Source organism: Talpa europaea (assembly GCF_964194135.1).
Source record: "Talpa europaea genome assembly, chromosome: 10".
Classification (NCBI taxonomy): Eukaryota; Metazoa; Chordata; class Mammalia; order Eulipotyphla; family Talpidae; genus Talpa; species Talpa europaea.
The window spans coordinates 63,583,247-63,601,166 of NC_140077.1; the positions used below are offsets into that span (position 1 = coordinate 63,583,247).

A 17,920-nucleotide genomic window follows, 5' to 3' on the forward strand; every position below is an offset into this window, starting at 1 on the left:
TTTTCTCCACTTAGGTAAGAGCAGTGGAGGGGTGACCAAGAAGCCCACCACTGGCACCATAAACAGTGGTGCCCAGTAAGGCTCAGGAATCAAAGACCCTGGAACCTCTGTGGTAGGTGAGAAGGCAAGGACAAAAAGCATGAGTGCTGGTGAAAATCTGTGAGGAGCATTGGGGCCCAGGTAACCCCAGCCCAACCAGCCTGACCCATCTCTTCCTGCGGAGCTTCTCTGAGGAACACTAAGAGCCAGTGAAATCCAGGAATGATTCACCAAGCACACACATTATCCTGGAAAGCAGAAGAGTTACTCCCTTCTGTGGGATTTCCTTAAGTCTACACCTGAGGAGCAGCAGTCATAGGCTTCCCAGAAAATGGCTGTTTGCCCACGCATGGCCCAAGAGCATGTCATTTCAGCTCCAGGATCCATTCATCTCTGATATTCCAGGAAGTGACTGGTGCTTTGAGAGATGCACCTGTCACAGTTCTTGCCTTCAGGAAGTTCAGAGGCAGGAGAGGCAAGAAAAATCCAACCTCCCAATCCGAGGACATCTGTGCTTGGCCATATGCACAGACATTATGGGGATGCAAAGGAGATATCCACAGGAGAGGGCGGCAATGGAAAGGTTATTGGTGGTATAGATTCTAAGTTTGTGTTTGTTTGTTTATGCAAATCAGAAAAAGTGTATACATTACCTGGATGGCAAGAACTTCATCAGAAGCTCCTGGAAGTCTACTTTCTCTTCTTTTTTGCACTTGGTGTTTCGGACCCGGGCAGACCGTCGCTTTGCTGTTTCTCCACTCTCTTCCGAAATCTTCTTCCGCTTTACTCCTTTCTTGGATTTATCTCCCCCAGAAACATCAACTTCACAAAAAGTGCAAATTGAAATCTTACAAAGTAGGGGGGGAAAATGCACCACACAGGCACATCTGTGCCCATTTTTCTAACTCAACCACCAAGTTAAATCTTTCTCTCCTTTGATCAAGAAATCTCTCATCTCTTCTTTAACAGGAGTCCTTAGTAAAATCAGTTTCAAACCACTCAATTCTCACACCTTTCTTAAAATCACAAAACTACAAGTAGATTTCAAGATTACTTCCCCACAGCTACAGACTACCAGCGTCTCAGGTTCAACATCATCCTCATCCCCCTGAGGCCTCTGGAGCCTCAGCAGATGTACCTGAGATAGGACAGAACAAGCAGTAGTGACACTGGCTTTACCCATAGCCCAGCATCCTGAGCACCCAATGATGTGAGCAAGAGTGGTATAAACCACAGAGAGCAGAGCAGTGTCAGAGGATTAAGCAAAAAAGTAAGATACAACCCTGTATACGTTCATTCAGAAACTGCTTTAACTGCCAGATATTCTTTTTTTGTTTTTTTTTCAGGGACACAGAATCAAGAAAAGTCTTGAGAGTTTTTGTCTGAGATTTTTCACAACTGCACTGAAATAATAAAAATTAATAAAACCATTCAAAAATATACTACCATATAGTAACTTTGCTGACTTTTTTTTTTAACATGCTGACATGTCTTGATGTCTTTTTTTTTTAGTATTTTATTTTATATAATTCTTACATCTTTTTTCATCTTTGCACAATGTATGCATTTTCATTTTGGTTATATTCCTATATTCCCCATACAATTGCACCTCCCCTCTTATTTTGACTCTAGTCCTTCCTTTCCCCGCCCCCCCCCCCCCATAGTGTGTCTCTGGTTTATAGTTGCTTGTTGATTTTGATTTTTACTTTATATTGATTAGTCTTTTTCCTGGTCTCGTATTTAGGTTTTCTAAATTCCTGCTATGAGTGAGACCATCCGGTATTTTTCTTTTTCTTTCTGGCTTATTTCGCTGAGCATGATCCCTTCCGGATCCATCCATGTTGCTGCAAACTGCATGTGTTTATCTTTTTTAATTGCTGAGTAATATTCCATTGTGTATATGTACCACATCTTCTTGATCCAGTCATCTATTTTTTGGGCATTTGGGTTGCTACTTTGCTGACTTTTTTAAGGCCAAAGAATATTATGCACAGCAACACTGAGAGCGATGACACATAACCAGCAACAGAAGGGACCTGCCACTACACACATTTTTTTTCTCACCTCACACATTATAAGCAGAACCTTTGCACCGGCATTTGCCAACCTGGTGTTAAGCAGTCTCCAAGGAGCTGCCTCCCTAAACCCAGACCCCACCTTGCAGGGTCTTCATTGCTGAAATGGACCCTAATGAGCAGCAGCCCATGAGCAGGCTGACAGGTTCCCCCCCTCCACTGAGAGTTCTTGCATAAACCTCAGACCAGGAACATCAGTGGGCCCTATCCCTCTGGACAGGCCAGCGCACCCTCAACATTCATTTCTGCTCAGGAAATGGAGTGTCCCCAGAACCCTCCCCCAGAAGATCTGCTCACCTGAGGAAACGCCTGTCTCCAGCAGACTGGAACTATGCAGTGGGAAGCTGGCTGCAGCCACGGGAGCATAAGAGACCACAGGCTCGGCCAGAGTCACAGCCGGGTTGGCACTGATGGGGCTTGGCTGGATCACACTGACAGATGCCACCACCACAGAGGACACCAAAGGCTGATTGATATCCTGGTAGTCAGACAGGTCAATCCTCTTGCCGAGGCTGGGCCGTGGGGGCTCACAGGTAGTGAGATGGTTGTACATGGTCAACAAACTCTCTCCAAGGCACTTCCAGCTGCAAGAAGAGAGTCACCACATGAGGTCAGCAGCTCCTCATAGGGCCTTCCAAACCCAGGGACAGTTGTCACCTCCACAAGGGCAGGGAGAGCAGCCATGGTTTTGTCCCCATGGTTACCGATAAAATCTTGAATCTAACAGCTGAGGTGGAGCAGTCAGAGCTGGAGCAAGAGCATGGGTCACCCTACTCTCTTCACCTCCTCCTCCCTTCACCCCGGCAGAAGTCCTAGAGCATCTTAGCCTCAGGCACATTCAGATTCAACCAGGGAAGCATAAACCACTGTCTAACTTCTTTAAAACATCTGTGGTATATCTCTGATGCTACTATTCTGGCTTCTGCGGGGCAGAGAGGAAGGGGAATGCCTGCTAACACAAAGTTGGCCTAAAGGTTTGAACAGGTCCATGGGCAGGGTCTCTCAGGAGTAGCACCTCAGTGAGTCTCCATATAGGCCAGGCCAACCGCCTGGCAAACAGAGACCATTGTGTTTTGTTTTTTGCTATATGATATATGTTTATTATGGGGTGGTACATTAAGCTGAACCCTGTTTCATGTTCCAATTTGTGTTATGTATTGTGTTGTGGTATGATGGTGTTTTGTGACATATTCATACATCCCTGAGTGGTTTCCAAAAGTCTCAGGTTAATAATCAAATCCTCAGCCTCATGGTGCTGCATGGCTTTGTCCCACCAACTGTCCTGGCTTCACCTTGCAACCCCCCTACATCCCCACCATATTAGTGTCATTCGTTCTACAAATAAAATCAGACTCCCACATCCCATAGGGTTCACTCAGGCTTCCCTCTTGCCAGAAACAACTTCCCCTTACTATGCCTCAACCTCTCTGCCTGGTCAATGCCCAGTCCTCTGTAAGAATCCAGCTCTGACACCTAAGCCTTCCCAGATCCCCAGAGCAGTGCAAACCCCATTAGTGCTCCCCCAGTGCTGTGCTTCTCTCCTCAGGGTGCCCATCAGTTTGGGACATGTGCTCCTCCCAGGTGACTGACTACTGCTCCAGGATTCACCTTTGGTGGAGGACCATTGTCCAGCATGAGCTGGAACCAAGTAAATGTTGTAGAAGGAATGAAAAATGACATGCTTCAAAATCCAGAATCCAATCAAATGGAGATTTCTAGGATTGAAAGGGATTTCTTACCTATTCTTTTCTCTTTAGTAAGGGCTACATGTGAATAGGAAAGAATTATTCACCAGCTATATGACAAATGCCTTAAATACGTAATTTATCTATGCACTGCTTATGCCTGGCAGATACTGATTAGACCAGGGGGTGGCACTCTGGGGCCCATAGTCTGTTTTGTACAGCCCACAAGCTAAGAATGATTTTCACACTTATAAAAGGTTGTTATCACACAAATACACATGACTACACAATAGATATGATGGCTGGCCCACAAAATCTAAAGTGTTTACCATATGGTCCTTTATAAGAAAAATGTGCAGACCACTGAATTAGGCGGTGGATATTTTAAAATTCCCAGACCCTCTACTCCCAGAAAGGGAAATGCTATACTTCTTCTTTAATAGCACAATCCCATACTTAATCACCAAGCAACACTCTTTCAGCTGAGCCTCTCCCTCATGCTTCCACTTGACCTTCACCCTGCACTGTTCCCCTACACTGTGATGCCAGTTCACAGCTTCTCTTCTTCACTCATATCACCAGGTTCCCTCCCAGCATCATCGGACATTATGCACCTTCACTATAACAGGAGTTCCTTCAAAACTCCCAACTCTCTTGGTTGGGGAGTCCATACTCAGAAAGGATGGAATTCCTAACCCAGCTGATATAAGGTAAAGGGCACATGACAAGAATCTGAGAGCAGCCCTGACTTCCTAATTATCACAGTGCCTGCTTGGAGAGATATTCCTGAGAGACTTGGAAAACATACAAGCAGTAATAATATGGAATAGAGTCAGCCCTTCCTGAGTATGTGCTGAGTGTTGACTCTGCATTTGCCTCCATATACTATCTAATTATCATAACAATCTTGTAAGAGAAGGATGCTGTTTTCCACATTTTTAGGGAGTGGCATGTCATGTGCCCACATCACCTAGCAAGGTGCACCAGTACTGGCTCCAGGTCAGTCTGATCCAGACCACTTTGTGACAATGTCTCTGACTATGAGAAGGGAAAAGGAATGCTGCTGTCAAAGCATACAGAATCTGCACCCCAGATCTCACCAAGGAGCTAAATTACCCCAAAGCCAAGAGACGTGCCCTTCTAGGATGTCTATCGCACATTATGGGAACTCACTGAACTATGCTGAGGTCCATCCTCCAAGGTGTCTTGGAGGGAGGGCAGGGACTCAAGAATTGGGAACTGCAGATCTGAGATCAACTCCAGGCTTCCTATTCACTTTTTAACTTCTCTGACTCTAGTTTCCTCCTGCCAATTGTCTGGCAAATGATAGAGTGCTTTTCTCTTCTTGGTAGGGTAGACTGAGAGGGGGCTTATAAGAAAATGGCAGGTAGCAGGGGGCAAGAATGGCAATAGCAAAGAGGGCCTTAGACTAGGCATACCTGAGAAAGGCCTAGCCTGTCTTAGCAGTCAACAGTAAGCCTATCTCTCAGCCATCTATCCAATGTGCACACAGATCCAAAAGCAGTGCAGGTCAAATCTCCTGTGAAGGGCCCACCAGCTGAGCCAGTAACCCCAGAGACCCAGACTACCTACGTGAAGAAGGGAATGGGCTGCACCAGCTTCAGGTCCGGTTCTTTCTCCCGCGTAGTCAATGCCTGTCTCTTCTTACGCAGTCCCAGGGCCTCATCTACAATGGCCTGTGTCTCAGCAGCACTCACAGACACATCATGGATTGACATATCACTAAAAGCCCAGAAGACAGGGAGAAATTACAATGTTACAAGCTAGAACCAAAGCTGAAATTTTATAAACAGGGATACAGTCCATACCCTTTAATCTATATTAATTCTTCTACAAATAAAATAATACTTGAGTCTGACCTCAAAGAGCCATAATTAGCATTCTTATTACACACATACAATAGAAACGACTAATACTCTTTGTTCCTTCTACAACTCAAAGTTGAGCAAAGAGATTTTATATGTATTAACAGTATCATAGTAATGTCACAAAAATAAAATCTTGCTCTGAATTATTTATAGACAATTATTTGAAAATTTCATTAGCCTATCCTGCCCAACCTAACAAAAAGTTTTCAGACTACCCAAGTTCACCAAAGTCTATGGTGTCCCCAAACTACAGAAAGGCAGGAAATTTGGAGCCTCCCTCCCACACCCACAGCTCTGCCAGCAGTACCTGCTCACCTGCCCAGACTGTCCTAATGCTCCCAGAAGGGCTCCACCACAGACACTCAGTTACAGACTTATCTATATCTTTCCAAGAGCATTAGTTACTTCATAACAGATGTGAACAAGATGTAAAGTCTCACAAGAGGTAGATATCCCAAAATGAAAAACCACATTTCCCCCAACAGGTGAGTTCCAGTAACCAAGGGAATAACAGAGGGCAGAGGAGTGGATCTGGCAGCAGGGTTGGGTGGAGGGAGGCAGCCAGAGTTTGGATAACTACCAAGAGGTGACCTGGGAGTTGAAATGGAAGAAGCTATGGCAAAACAGACAGAGAGGTGGGAAGATGCCATAGACAGGGCAAACCCAAGGCACTCCAGGTGAGAATACAGTGAGTCAGGGTGCAGGGACAGGACAATGCATAATAGGGCCAGGTATAAAATCTGCCAGGGACCTAGGACAGTTCTTTTGGGGGAGGGAGAAGCATGAGGTGATGTGAAGACCTAGGGGTGGAGGGAGAAGGTAAAAGAATGTAAAGGACATCCTGGGCAATGCTACTGAGCCTGAGCTTTGTGGCACAGGGTCAGACTCAGTCACTGAACTTAGGGAGTACTGGGAATAAAGCCTTGGTAAAGGGAAAGGTGAATGCTAGAAGGCAAGGTGGCCAGCAAGATGCCACAAGCATCCAGATGGAAGCTGGCAAACAAGAGACCCAGCAGGATGATGGGAAAGGAGGACAGGGGTCATCACCGAGATTAGGCACACATCTGAGTACTGAACAAGGCACTCTGCCAGATGAAGAGATGCAAAAGGGAATGAAGTGCAGAGATCAGGACATGAGAGGACACTGTGCACATACATCCTATATTCACCCAGCACATGGGGACAGGGGGTTGGGGTATGAGTGTGGGGAGAGATCCAGCACAGGAAAAGGCAAGACTTACCATTTAAGGAACATTCGGAGGGAGTCCTTGCGGAGAAAAGGCTGTTCCTCAAAAATCTTCTCTTTGAGAACAAGCCCTTTGCTGTACCGGCAATCCTTCTCCAAAGCTTTGCAGATGAAGTACAGACATGCTAGGCAGAAAAAGAAACATTATGACTTTTGAGTGTATGCACCAAACTTTTCGCCTTTCCGGCTAACACCAAGAAAATGTCCCTACTCTGGAATCAAAGAAATGCATGGTGAATAGTAACAAGGTACCGCTTTAGCTGACTCAATCAGGAAAGACTTTTGAAAATAATAATAGCCACCACAGACAGGAGAAATACAAATGCTTCTGGGGAGAACAGACTATACAACCTTTCTGAAGCACCACAGGTATTGTACAGAGCCTCAATCCAGAAATCCACTTCTAGAAAAAAACTGTTATTGGCTAATTGGAAAACGGCCTTCAAAAATTTGGGAAATCCCTCAGGCCCCCAGGCATTAAATGAGCTGCTGCATACAGTACACTCAGCACAGTACCCTGGCACACAGAGGCACTCTCAGTATAATACACTGAGCTGTTCTATTTTAAAATCTCCTCTTCAGGAGTCACTGTACCTTTTGGAAGGCTCCTATTCCTTTGACTCTGGAACACAGCCTATTTAAAATCCTCGCATCCCAGCCTCTTTCATAGCTGGGCTGAGGTATGGGGAGACTCAGCCTGGCTGTGCTTGCAAGTCTGGTGGGGGCCTGTTAGAGAAGCAGGAAGTGCCTGCTGCCCAGTGCCCAGGCTCTGACCTCAATACAGCGAGGCCTGGTAGAGGCTCCTGCCTCTACAAGGTCCATGGGGGACTGGTTAGGGATGATTTCCTCTGACCTATATGGAGTTGTGATCATTGTATAGTTTGGGGTGTGGGTGTGTTCATCAACCAAAATGAAGGCCATAAGACAGCATGGGAGAAGGTAGGAGACCAAATATACCACATAGTAGGACTTCATTTTATACATAAAACTGGTTTCTGTTCCTTTTGTTGTTCCTTTTGTTTATCTATATTTTCTAGTTGGTTTTTTTTTCCTTTTTTTTTTTTTAAACTGTTCTTACAAAAGAAAAGGGACATTTCCTTCAACTGAAGATAACTACATTGCTGGGCCTCCCAGGTGGCACAGCGGTTGAGTGCTGGGTTGCGAAGCTGCCCACAGCCTCTGCAGTGCCAGTTCGATTCCCGGCCGCCAGACGAGGGTCCCACATGGGGCGTAGACCTCTCCTGCGGCCCGCTGCTCCCCTCAGCAGTGTACTTCGTCAGTCTGCCTGTTCTGTTCCCCACTCTGGCTCTGGTGAATTCTCTCACCCTGCCGCACTTCTGACTGTACCCAGTGCTTGTATAAATAAATTAATAAATCTTTTTAAAAAAAAATGTACATTGTTCATGTTAGCAAGCCTTCTTAAATCAACAATCTGGGAAGACTGTGTTAACTCTGGCTCCTCCAATCATGGAGATCATAATAAGCAAATGAACATACAGAGTAAATGGGATGGCATGGACTCATAAAGCACAGCTACAATACAAATTATAAATGTCTTTAGTACTTGTAAGTGGGAAGAGCCCCTGAATTATGGGATGGCTGAGAGTCACAGCGGGCTGGGAACACATGGACAGATGGCACTGTGTAGCAGAATACCAGCTCTACTCTGCTTAGGCACTGGGACTGCTACCATGTCCTGTGCAACTTCTGAGTTTGAGTACAGGTGGACTGCAAGTCATTCCTTTTAAGAATAACCCAGAAAAGAAGGAGCCACAGGTGAGAAGGAAGAAAACCTAGAGTAGAAGCAGAGATTTGGGCACAGAAGCTATGTACAATAGAGATAAAGAAAGGGTGTCCTTTTAGTGCCCCATGGCAGAAGAGAGCACAACCTGGTTACAAGTTCACAGGAACCATATCCCCAAGGTGTATGGATTGTGCAGATTGTGAGCAGGGAAAGGTCGGGCAGTCCCAGTAAAGTCCATGAAGGGGCTCAAGAAATGGCCCAGGTTCCTATCTCATACAAATAAGGATATGGTTTCCTGGGACCATGGTGGGATAAGAGTTGCCATGAGAGACTTCCAGAGAGAAACCAAGGTACAGCACTTTAGCTGCTGTAAAGCTCACCACGCTAGCTGCACTATACTAACATCCCAGCAGAGGGAAGGGCTGAGAAATCTCAAGGGCACAAGAGATGAGCAGCAGGAATTAACTCCAAGCACCTCTGTCTCCAAGGAACCCTTCTGCTCTGCAAAGAAACATGGACCTTTGTAGACAGTGAGATCTCTGGCACAATGAGTCAAGTAGTAGCTGCTAAGCCATATGTTAGCAAGATCTAGAAACAGGTTCTCACATAGAATGGGACAATGATCAAATGACATAGTGAGGGGAAAACCACTCAAAGAACACGCTTTGTTATTACTACAGTCAATCACAGAGAACTACCCAAGAGCTTGATAAATCTCTTGATTAAGAAAGACAATAGAGGGCCTCCCCGGTGGCGCAGCGGTTGAGCGCTGGGTTGCGAAGCTGCCCGCGGCCTCTGCAGCGCCGGTTCAATCCCCGGCTGCTCCTGGCCACCAGAGGAGGGTCCCACATGGCGCGCAGACCTCTCCTGCCGCCCGCTGCTCCCCTCAGCAGTGTACTTCGGTCCTTCTGCCTGCTCTGCTCCCCGCTCTGGCTCTGGTGAATTCTCTCACCCTCCCGAGCTTCTGACTGTACCCAGTGCATGTATAAACAAACAAACAAATAAATAAATAAAATAAAAAAAAAAGAAAGACAATAGAATAAAGCAGAGATATAAAACATCTCCCTTCTCCCCAGTAGTATGGCATAAAAACCCTCAGCTTCCACTTACACAGGCTTCTCACACTCCTCTTTCTAAAAAACAAAAGCGCACTGGAGAAAGCATCAAAGTGTGACTCACTTGTGTAATCACTGAGGGTATACAGGACAGTGATGAGATTGTCCAAGCAGGGCCAGTGGTCAGGATTGCACCGCAGTCCTTCCTCAAAAGCATGGCGAGCGAGGGGTACCCGGATGAGCCTCAGGGCCACATGTCCGATTTTATACCAGAGGTTAACATCAGTGGAGTCCAGCATGACTGCCTAGGAGCAGCACAAGCAGAGGGCACACATTCAGTCAGTTCTCTCAATGAGCAGGTGGCCATGGTGACAGGAGGAGCAAGGCATTGACCAAGCCACTCAAACAACCCAGAAAAATGGGAAACAGAAGTTACTTGGACCATTTCTTTAGTTCAGAACATTTCTTGAAATATTTTGTCACTCCAAACATCTGTATTCTTATATATTTGGCAGGTAAGAGGTGTACAGGAAATATAATTGAAAGAAAATACAGGAATCTTGCAGGAATCTAAAAAGATTATATAAGGGCTCTGGAGACAGACCTCTCAATTCACACCCCTGCTCCTACACTAACTAGCAGCATGCTCCTGAGCCTCAGCCTCCTAATTACTAAAATGAGTATAAAGCTATCTTCTTTTCAAAACAGCGTGAGGATTAGCACATTCACAGAGAGCAGGTAGCATGGTGTCCGGCATATTAGAGGTGTCCACAAAGATGGTGACAGTGATGTAGAAATAATAACAGTATAATTATAAATTGTCAAACTCTGTTCTTAGCACTTATACATGTCCCAATTCATTTAACTGTCATATTACTCTCCTTATATTGGTGTAGACATGGAGGCCCAGAAATTGAGCAGCTTGCCATGGTCACAGGCAGAGGAAGAATGCATAAGCAGGTACCTGCTCTCCAGGCCTCTCTGGACCTGCTACTGTGACCCACTGACCAGGGCTTTGGGCACTACAGTTTGGTAATGCACCGCTACAAATTCTCCTTACAGTCAACAGCTTCACCTCTTCCAACAAGAACTTTCAAACACAGTGACAGAGCTGAGCATTGCCAAAACCACACCTCCAAGTAGAATTCCATGGCTGTCTCTAGGTCTTCTCGCTGGGCTGCCAACTGGGCCAGGTTCTTATATGTGGAATATTTCAGCATGAGACCAGGGTGTTTTAACCCCTCTTTCTCATCACCAGACGAAACTGCCTGAGAACAAAACATAGGAACGAAAGTGACACTGGGCTCTGAAGCTTCAGTAGGCAGTCAGCAGGACACGTAGCTTTCAGGTTGGCATCTGCTGCAGTTCCTTGGGCCAGCCTGGCGCCAACCTCAATGGAAAATGGAAGAGCTCCACCGGGTGTTCTTAAAGAACCCCTGCAGCCCCAGGCACACAGAGAAGAAAGGTCAGACTACCACAAGACAGTTTACAGGCAGTGTAGGCACCAAAAGAGAGAGGGAACCCTCCCCATCACTACTACCATGCCTGATTATTCAAGCCTGGTGCCAGCAGCTCCCATGTGACAGGTAAGAAGAATGAGCAGAGTGAGGAGGCTTTTGGGAGGAATAGGAGGGAGGAACCAGGCAGGGTCTAGAGTTCCACCCCAGGGGTGTAAGAGTTAACATATGGCGTAGCAGCTAACTTATACTTCTTACATCAGGAAGAGTACCAGATTAAGAGGCAGGACATTGAACTCCCAATCTGCAACCTGTCACATGACCATGCACAGGTTGACTAAAAAGTTAGTGCCCCAAAGGCTTCTGCAACTTAAGAACAAGAAATCTTCCCCCAAATATCACGAGTAAAAGTGAGCCAAAAGCACAGATTATAAATTGGATTTATTAAAAAGTTGTTTTACTACAGCTTTTATGAAAACTCTCAGAAAACCTTACAACCAGGACTGATTCACATGTTGTTCTTTGTGTTTGAAACAGGCAAAATACAAGGACAAAGTACCCCTTGACAAATCCAAGAAACCTATCCTAGAATCCCATCGAGAAGCCTGTAAAATTCAAATCAAGCCTCATTTATTTCTTCTACTGCTGTCTGACTTATATCGCAGAAAGATCCCCAGAATGAGTTAATCAAGGTGCCTTATAAACCTGTTCAAGAGTGAGAACACATTTATAGAAACTGTGTAAGTCTATCTGAGACTAGATCATCAGTGACATATTCACACACAATAGCAGGTGCTCTCCAAATTAACTTCCTTTTTTTTTTTAAAGATTTATTTATTTATACAAGAACCGGGGTACAGGCCAGATGTGCAGGAGGGTGAGAGGATTCACCAGAGACGAAACAGGGAACAGAACAGAACAGGCAGACCGACAGAAATATAATGCTGAGGGGAGCAGTGGGCGAAACAGGAGAGGTCCGCTGCACCATATGGGATTCTCGCCGCGCTGGCCGGCTGGGATTGAACCCGCGCTGCAGAGGCTGCAGACAGCTTCACAGTGCGGCACTTAACTGCCTGCGCCACCAAGGAGGCCCTCCAAACTAACTTCTCCTGAGCAGACTAGCTGCATTCAGGACCACTTTCCACCCTCCATGCAAGGTACACCGATGCCCGCAGGAGAAGAAAGGCTTGACCCAACAAGTCCTCTCTAGCATGTTCACTAGCTAAGCTGTACACTACTTAGGAGTCAGCTGTGGTTTATATACCAAATGTTTGTGCGTCTGCAATTATGTAATTTAGTTTAATATTTTATATACCAAGGCCAGATAAGACTAAAAAGAAACTTTCCTGTATATTTTCTATACTTTTCAGTTATTTATAATGAGCACATTTAACTTTATAAGTAAAGGGAGAAGGGGCTAACATAATCTTTTAAGATTGAAAGTGATCTATAAAGAAATGGACACATCTATAACTAAAGGGTTGACACCTGGTCAGTCACCTTCAGACAAAAGCCCTAAGTCTGGACCTGACCTTGTCAGGCCAACCAGCATCATCTCTGTTCTTAGACGGCCAGCTCAATGTTGTGCTTCTCTGCTCACACCTCCAAGGCCTGAGAGGGAAGATGCACTTTTAAAGTATCACCAGTACCTCACTCATACCTGGGGCTTGATAAATGTGAAATAAAGTCATTTTTCTCTGTTAGCCCTAACTCCCTTCCTACTAATAGGGACAGATGGGTCACAACTCCCATAGTCCTAATTCCAAGACACTAAACCAAGACCAAAGAATTTTGAAAAGCTATACAATTAGGAATGTGATGACAAACTTGAATAAGAGCAGGAATAGACACATTCCATTGACAAATAGAACTCAGCATTCTGCCTCATCAGTAGCACAAACTAACCAGCGGCAGATTTAAGAAACAAGACCGGGTCTCCGCAACCACTGCAGCACAAGTCAATCCCCGGCCAGGGAGCTGTCCCACATGGTGCAGCAGACCAATCCTGTCTCACCTGCTGGTCCCCTCAGCAGTGTATTTTAGACAATCTGCCTGTTCTGTTCCCCACTCTGTCTCTGGTGAATCCTCTCACCCCCCCGCACCTCTGGCCTATACCCCAGCTCTTGCATGCATAAATACATAAATCTTTTAAAAAAAAAAAAAGAGTAAAAAGCCTTACCTCCTAATGAAATATACATCTTCCTAAATCAATTTCAGATTGAGACCCATTCCCAAACTTCCAAGTGGCATCTCCACTACCCAGTCAGTTCAGGCTTAACTCACTCACCACTGTAATAGTCCCAATGCTAGACTGAGGTGCAACCCAATCCCACCTACCTCTGTCCACCACACCATGTGTCTATAACATGGTTCTGTGTTGTTTTCCCAATGTTTCTCTCTAACAATACTTTTCAAAAGCCCATAGTGCACCCACACAGGTTCCCTGAACTCATGGGCTGTCATCCAAATGACATTTGCAAAAATGTGCTGTCAAAACTGTCATTAGGTATCAGGAAACTGTCCAATCTTGGCTCTAACACTTCACTAGGAGCATGGCTTTGAATCACTGACACCTCACTAATCTTGTTTCCACATCTATAAAATGGGGATAACACCCCCTACCTACTTGGCAGTGTGGTTGTAAAGATAAAGTACTAACAACAGCTGTCACTTATGGAGCTTTTACCATGTGCCAAGAATGCTTTTACATGCTTCACTGGATTTACTCAACCTTCACCGGAACCCAGCAAGGTTAACTTGACAGGTAAGGAAGCTGAGGGGCAGAAAGGGGAAATAACAAGACCGAAATTACCCAGCCAAGAAGTAGGGGATAGAGGTCACAACCAGGACATATAGCTCCAGGGCCCACTAACTGGCCTGTTGGTGTCTTACCTCTCGCAGGAGGCGTGCCTCCAGGAGTTCATGGTAGGCCTTGGCAGATTCCTCAAACCGATCATGTTTCTGCAGATCCAGGGCCTTATGATATAAGGCAAAAGCCTCTGCTTCCTGTAATCCAAGTCAGGAGACATTTTCACACAGTAAAAGGTTTGTTACAAAAGTATGCATAAGGCGAGCTGCATCTAGGCCATATTAACTATTAGCTATATATCCTCTGCAGTGGAAGCAATCCTAACACTCCTACCTCCCAGGAGCTCCTCATTGGAAGAAGAACCCCCCATGAGGCACCAAGGAAACAAGAGCAATACAGGTTCAAGTGAGTTGACACAATAACAAAAATACAGAGACCCAGGGCACAGTGTTAGAGCAATGCCAAGAATATGAGCCCAGCTAGCCCTTTCTGGTTGACGCTGGGAGAACAGTCACACTGGCCAAAAAAAAAAAAAGAAACCCAGAAACATAGAGTATAGATGGCTCCCATTTCTTTCTACTGGCCACTCTGCCCTAGCCTGATCACTTATCATGGAGGGCAACAATCTCCTCTAGGACCGAGGAGTCACTGTGCAGGTCCAGCCTCACTAACATCCCTTGAAGACCAGGGACAGTTGACCAGTAGACTTTTGAGAGGATTCCAGACTGTCCCAGTTTCTCTTGTGAAGAGGAAGGTATAAAACCCTTATTATACAAAAGTAAAACATGGGTGAAGAGATGGATGGAAGGAAGGCAGACAGGCTGAAATGGAAGTGGTGAAAGTCTAATGGTAGAAAGACCAAGAATTTAGGGACCTAAAGTCAAATCTGGCTTCCCCTCCAACCATCAGTGAGACCAAGTCAAGGTAGCTCCCTCAATGGCCTTTTGACACTGGAAAGCGAGACCAACACAACAGGGGAAGCTGATGTGGCATCTACCATTAATATGCTACCTTGCTCTGGGTGTGCCAACCCCAAGTCCTGCACCAAGAACTGTCTGCAAGGAAAGTCAGCCCCAACTGGAGAAGTGGGTCCAAAGCCTGAAGTGGCCAAAAAAAAAAAATACACAAAATAGAGAATCTCTCTTCAGTGTGAGGCTCTCTCAAGTAAAGCAGGTTTAACATGAGATGGAAAGTTGGCAATCTTTCTCAAAGGAAAACTGGGTTTTTCTCTAAAATCCCACTAGGGAGATATTTAAACACATTAAAATGAGGTGCCATATACAGAAATGATAAGCAAGGTCTACCTGCAGAGGAAGACCATGAATTATGTACCTGAGCCTCCTTCGTCTGGGTTTTATGACTTTTAAAGCTTCCTTCATGATCATCTTCAACTGTGGAGCTGGCATTTAAGGCTGCAATTCGAATCTAGATAGGGGTTTGAGGGAAGAAAAGAGTTCTTTTTTAGTTGAGATGTCATTTCTCTCTTCAGTAACCCACAATAAATACAACAATGCCCCAACATATAAGCTATCTGTTGTAAACAGCTACAGCCTTCTCATAATGTGCAGAATGAACACATGCAGAAGGAAAAAAATAAGGAACAAAATAAGTCTAGGAGGACCATGCCAATATGTTCGGGAAGCATGTGCTGTAACAGCAGGTATAGAGGTTGGGGACACCGATGCAATAGCCCAGCACTGCACAGGCTTCTGAAGAATAGATTCGGACAACACATGTTAACTTTGTATCCTTCCAGCAACTGAGAAGAGGCCCTGCAAGTTACTTCAACAGAAGGCCAAGCATCCACATTCAAATGTGCTAATAGCTCTCCAGAAGGAGAGCTCACCGTAGACATTCTTCAGGGTTCACCCCAAAAATACCCATCTTCTGTAGGAGTGAAGTAACAAAAGAACACTGATGCCAGCAAGTAGGCACATATCAGTCCTTACCATACTCAGAGAACTCAGTGATGCCGGTTATGACTGCTTCCCATCACTGTGTCAGTCCAGAAGTGTCCTAGACAAGAAACAGGAGAGATTGAGAGAGGGCCATGAACAGTCACAGTGCAGGCCAAGGACCCCCGAATCAGTTCCCAAACTCACAGATCTCACCATCAAAAGGCACATCGGCTGGCGAGTAACTGCCTTAGGATAGCTGTGTGGTCTATCACCAGGAAGCCCCTAGGTCCCTTGGCCAGGGCAGCTGCCCTTGCCAAGCAAGGCACAAGTACCAGGGACACTCTCAAACAAAAGAGTGATGCCAATTCTTGCCTCCAGAGCTCAGTGCTCAGCACAGGGAATAGGCCCCAGTAAGCAACTATTTTCTTCAAAAACAGAATGAAATGAGAAACACAGGCAACATCTAAGGGTAAAGAACAATTCATTCAAAGAGACCAAGGAAGGTGAAAGAGAAAGCCCTGGTAATAAAGCCTTGAGGAAGGGACAGCATTGCTGTGGAGGATGGTCAAGCAAAAAGGTAGGGAGAGCACAGAATGGCAGGGAACAGAGAAGACAAGCAAGAGCCCATGTAGGCACCTTAGAGGAAGTTATGAGCATGGAGGAAAGAAGAGTGCAGTATCAAGAAACTAGGACTTTATTCTGTTAGCAACAAGGAAGTCATTGTGAGTTTTTGGGAAAACAAAATTTTATAAATAAAGGGAAAAAGATAGAAGTGGCATGTCAGTTTGAAGTCTGCAAAAAATAAAAAAAAAAAGACAGGATTGGTGAGGATGTGGAGAAATTAAAACCTCATATATTACTGATAGGGATGTAAAATGGAGTTATCATGGAAACCAGTCTTGTTAGTAGCTCAAAATGTTAGTGATTGCATAACCCAGAAATTCCACTCTAACTAAGAGAAATAAAAACATGTCCATACTAAAACTTGTTCACACATGTTAGTAGGAATATACTCATAAGAGTGCCTCCCTGGTGGCACAAAGGGTTAAGTCGCAGCACTACGAAGCTAACCACAGCCACAGCAACAGGGCCGTGTTCAATCCCCAGCCAGTCAGGGAGCTAACCCACATGATGCAGCAGACTCTCCTGTCTTGTCCACTGCTCCCCTCAGCAGTGTTCAGTCAATTTGCCTGTTCTGTCCCCCACTGTCTCTGGTGAATCCTCTCACCCCCCGCACCTCTGGCCTGTACTCCAGCTCTCGTATGCATAAATAAATAAATCTTTACCAAAATTATATATTCATAAGAGTTTAAAAGTAGAAACAACCCAAATGTCTATCATCTGATAAATGGATAAGATGTGCTATGTCTATGCAATGGATATTACTCAGTTGTAAAACAGACTAAAATACTGACATATGCTATAAAATGGATGAACCCTGAAAACATTAATAAATAAAAACATATTAACAAAGCAAAAATATCATGCTAAATGAAGTCTGTCACAAAGGGCCACATAATGCTGAATTCATTTATATGAAATATCCAAAATAGGCAAATCCAAAAAAACATAAAATAGGTGTCTCCCTGGTGGCGCAGGCGGTTGAGCGCCGCACTGTGAAGTTGTCCACAGCCTCTGCAGCGCGGGTTCAATCCTGGCCAGCCAGCAAGTATCCCACATGGCGCGGCAGATACCTCTCCTGTCTCACCCGTTGCTTCCCTCAGCAGTGTATTTCATCAGTCTGTCTGTTCTGTTCCTGTTCTGTTCTGTTCCCCACTCTGTCTCTGGTGAATCCTCTCACCCTCCTGCACATTGGCCTGTACCCCAGTTCTTGTATGGACAGATAAATCTTTTAAAAAAAAAATAAAGTAAATTAATGGGCTTGGGGAGAGGGACAAAGGGGAATGACTTACTAATAAGTATAAGGTTTCTTTCTGAAGTGAATGAAACATTCTAAAAGTGGTTGTGGTGATAGTTACATAACTCAAATGAGTTTAGCAAAGTCCTAAAGTAAATGTCAACA

The 17,920-nt window shown here is 45.1% G+C and overlaps 1 protein-coding gene across 1 annotated transcript in view; it reads right to left on the minus strand.

The window, feature by feature from the left end:
- Positions 1-15,854, minus strand: part of CABIN1 (calcineurin binding protein 1) — a gene marked incomplete at its 5' end in the record, with an annotated part of 178,576 nt that extends 162,722 nt beyond the window's left edge. Inside the window, 9 exons of the mRNA XM_084244486.1 lie at positions 693-861; positions 2,412-2,698; positions 5,393-5,542; positions 6,930-7,059; positions 9,858-10,038; positions 10,867-11,001; positions 14,083-14,196; positions 15,332-15,424; positions 15,846-15,854. Coding sequence (XP_084100612.1) covers positions 693-861; positions 2,412-2,698; positions 5,393-5,542; positions 6,930-7,059; positions 9,858-10,038; positions 10,867-11,001; positions 14,083-14,196; positions 15,332-15,424; positions 15,846-15,854 — 1,268 coding nt within the window. The remainder of the gene's footprint in view (positions 1-692; positions 862-2,411; positions 2,699-5,392; positions 5,543-6,929; positions 7,060-9,857; positions 10,039-10,866; positions 11,002-14,082; positions 14,197-15,331; positions 15,425-15,845) is intronic.
- Between the last annotated feature and the right edge of the window lie 2,066 nt (positions 15,855-17,920).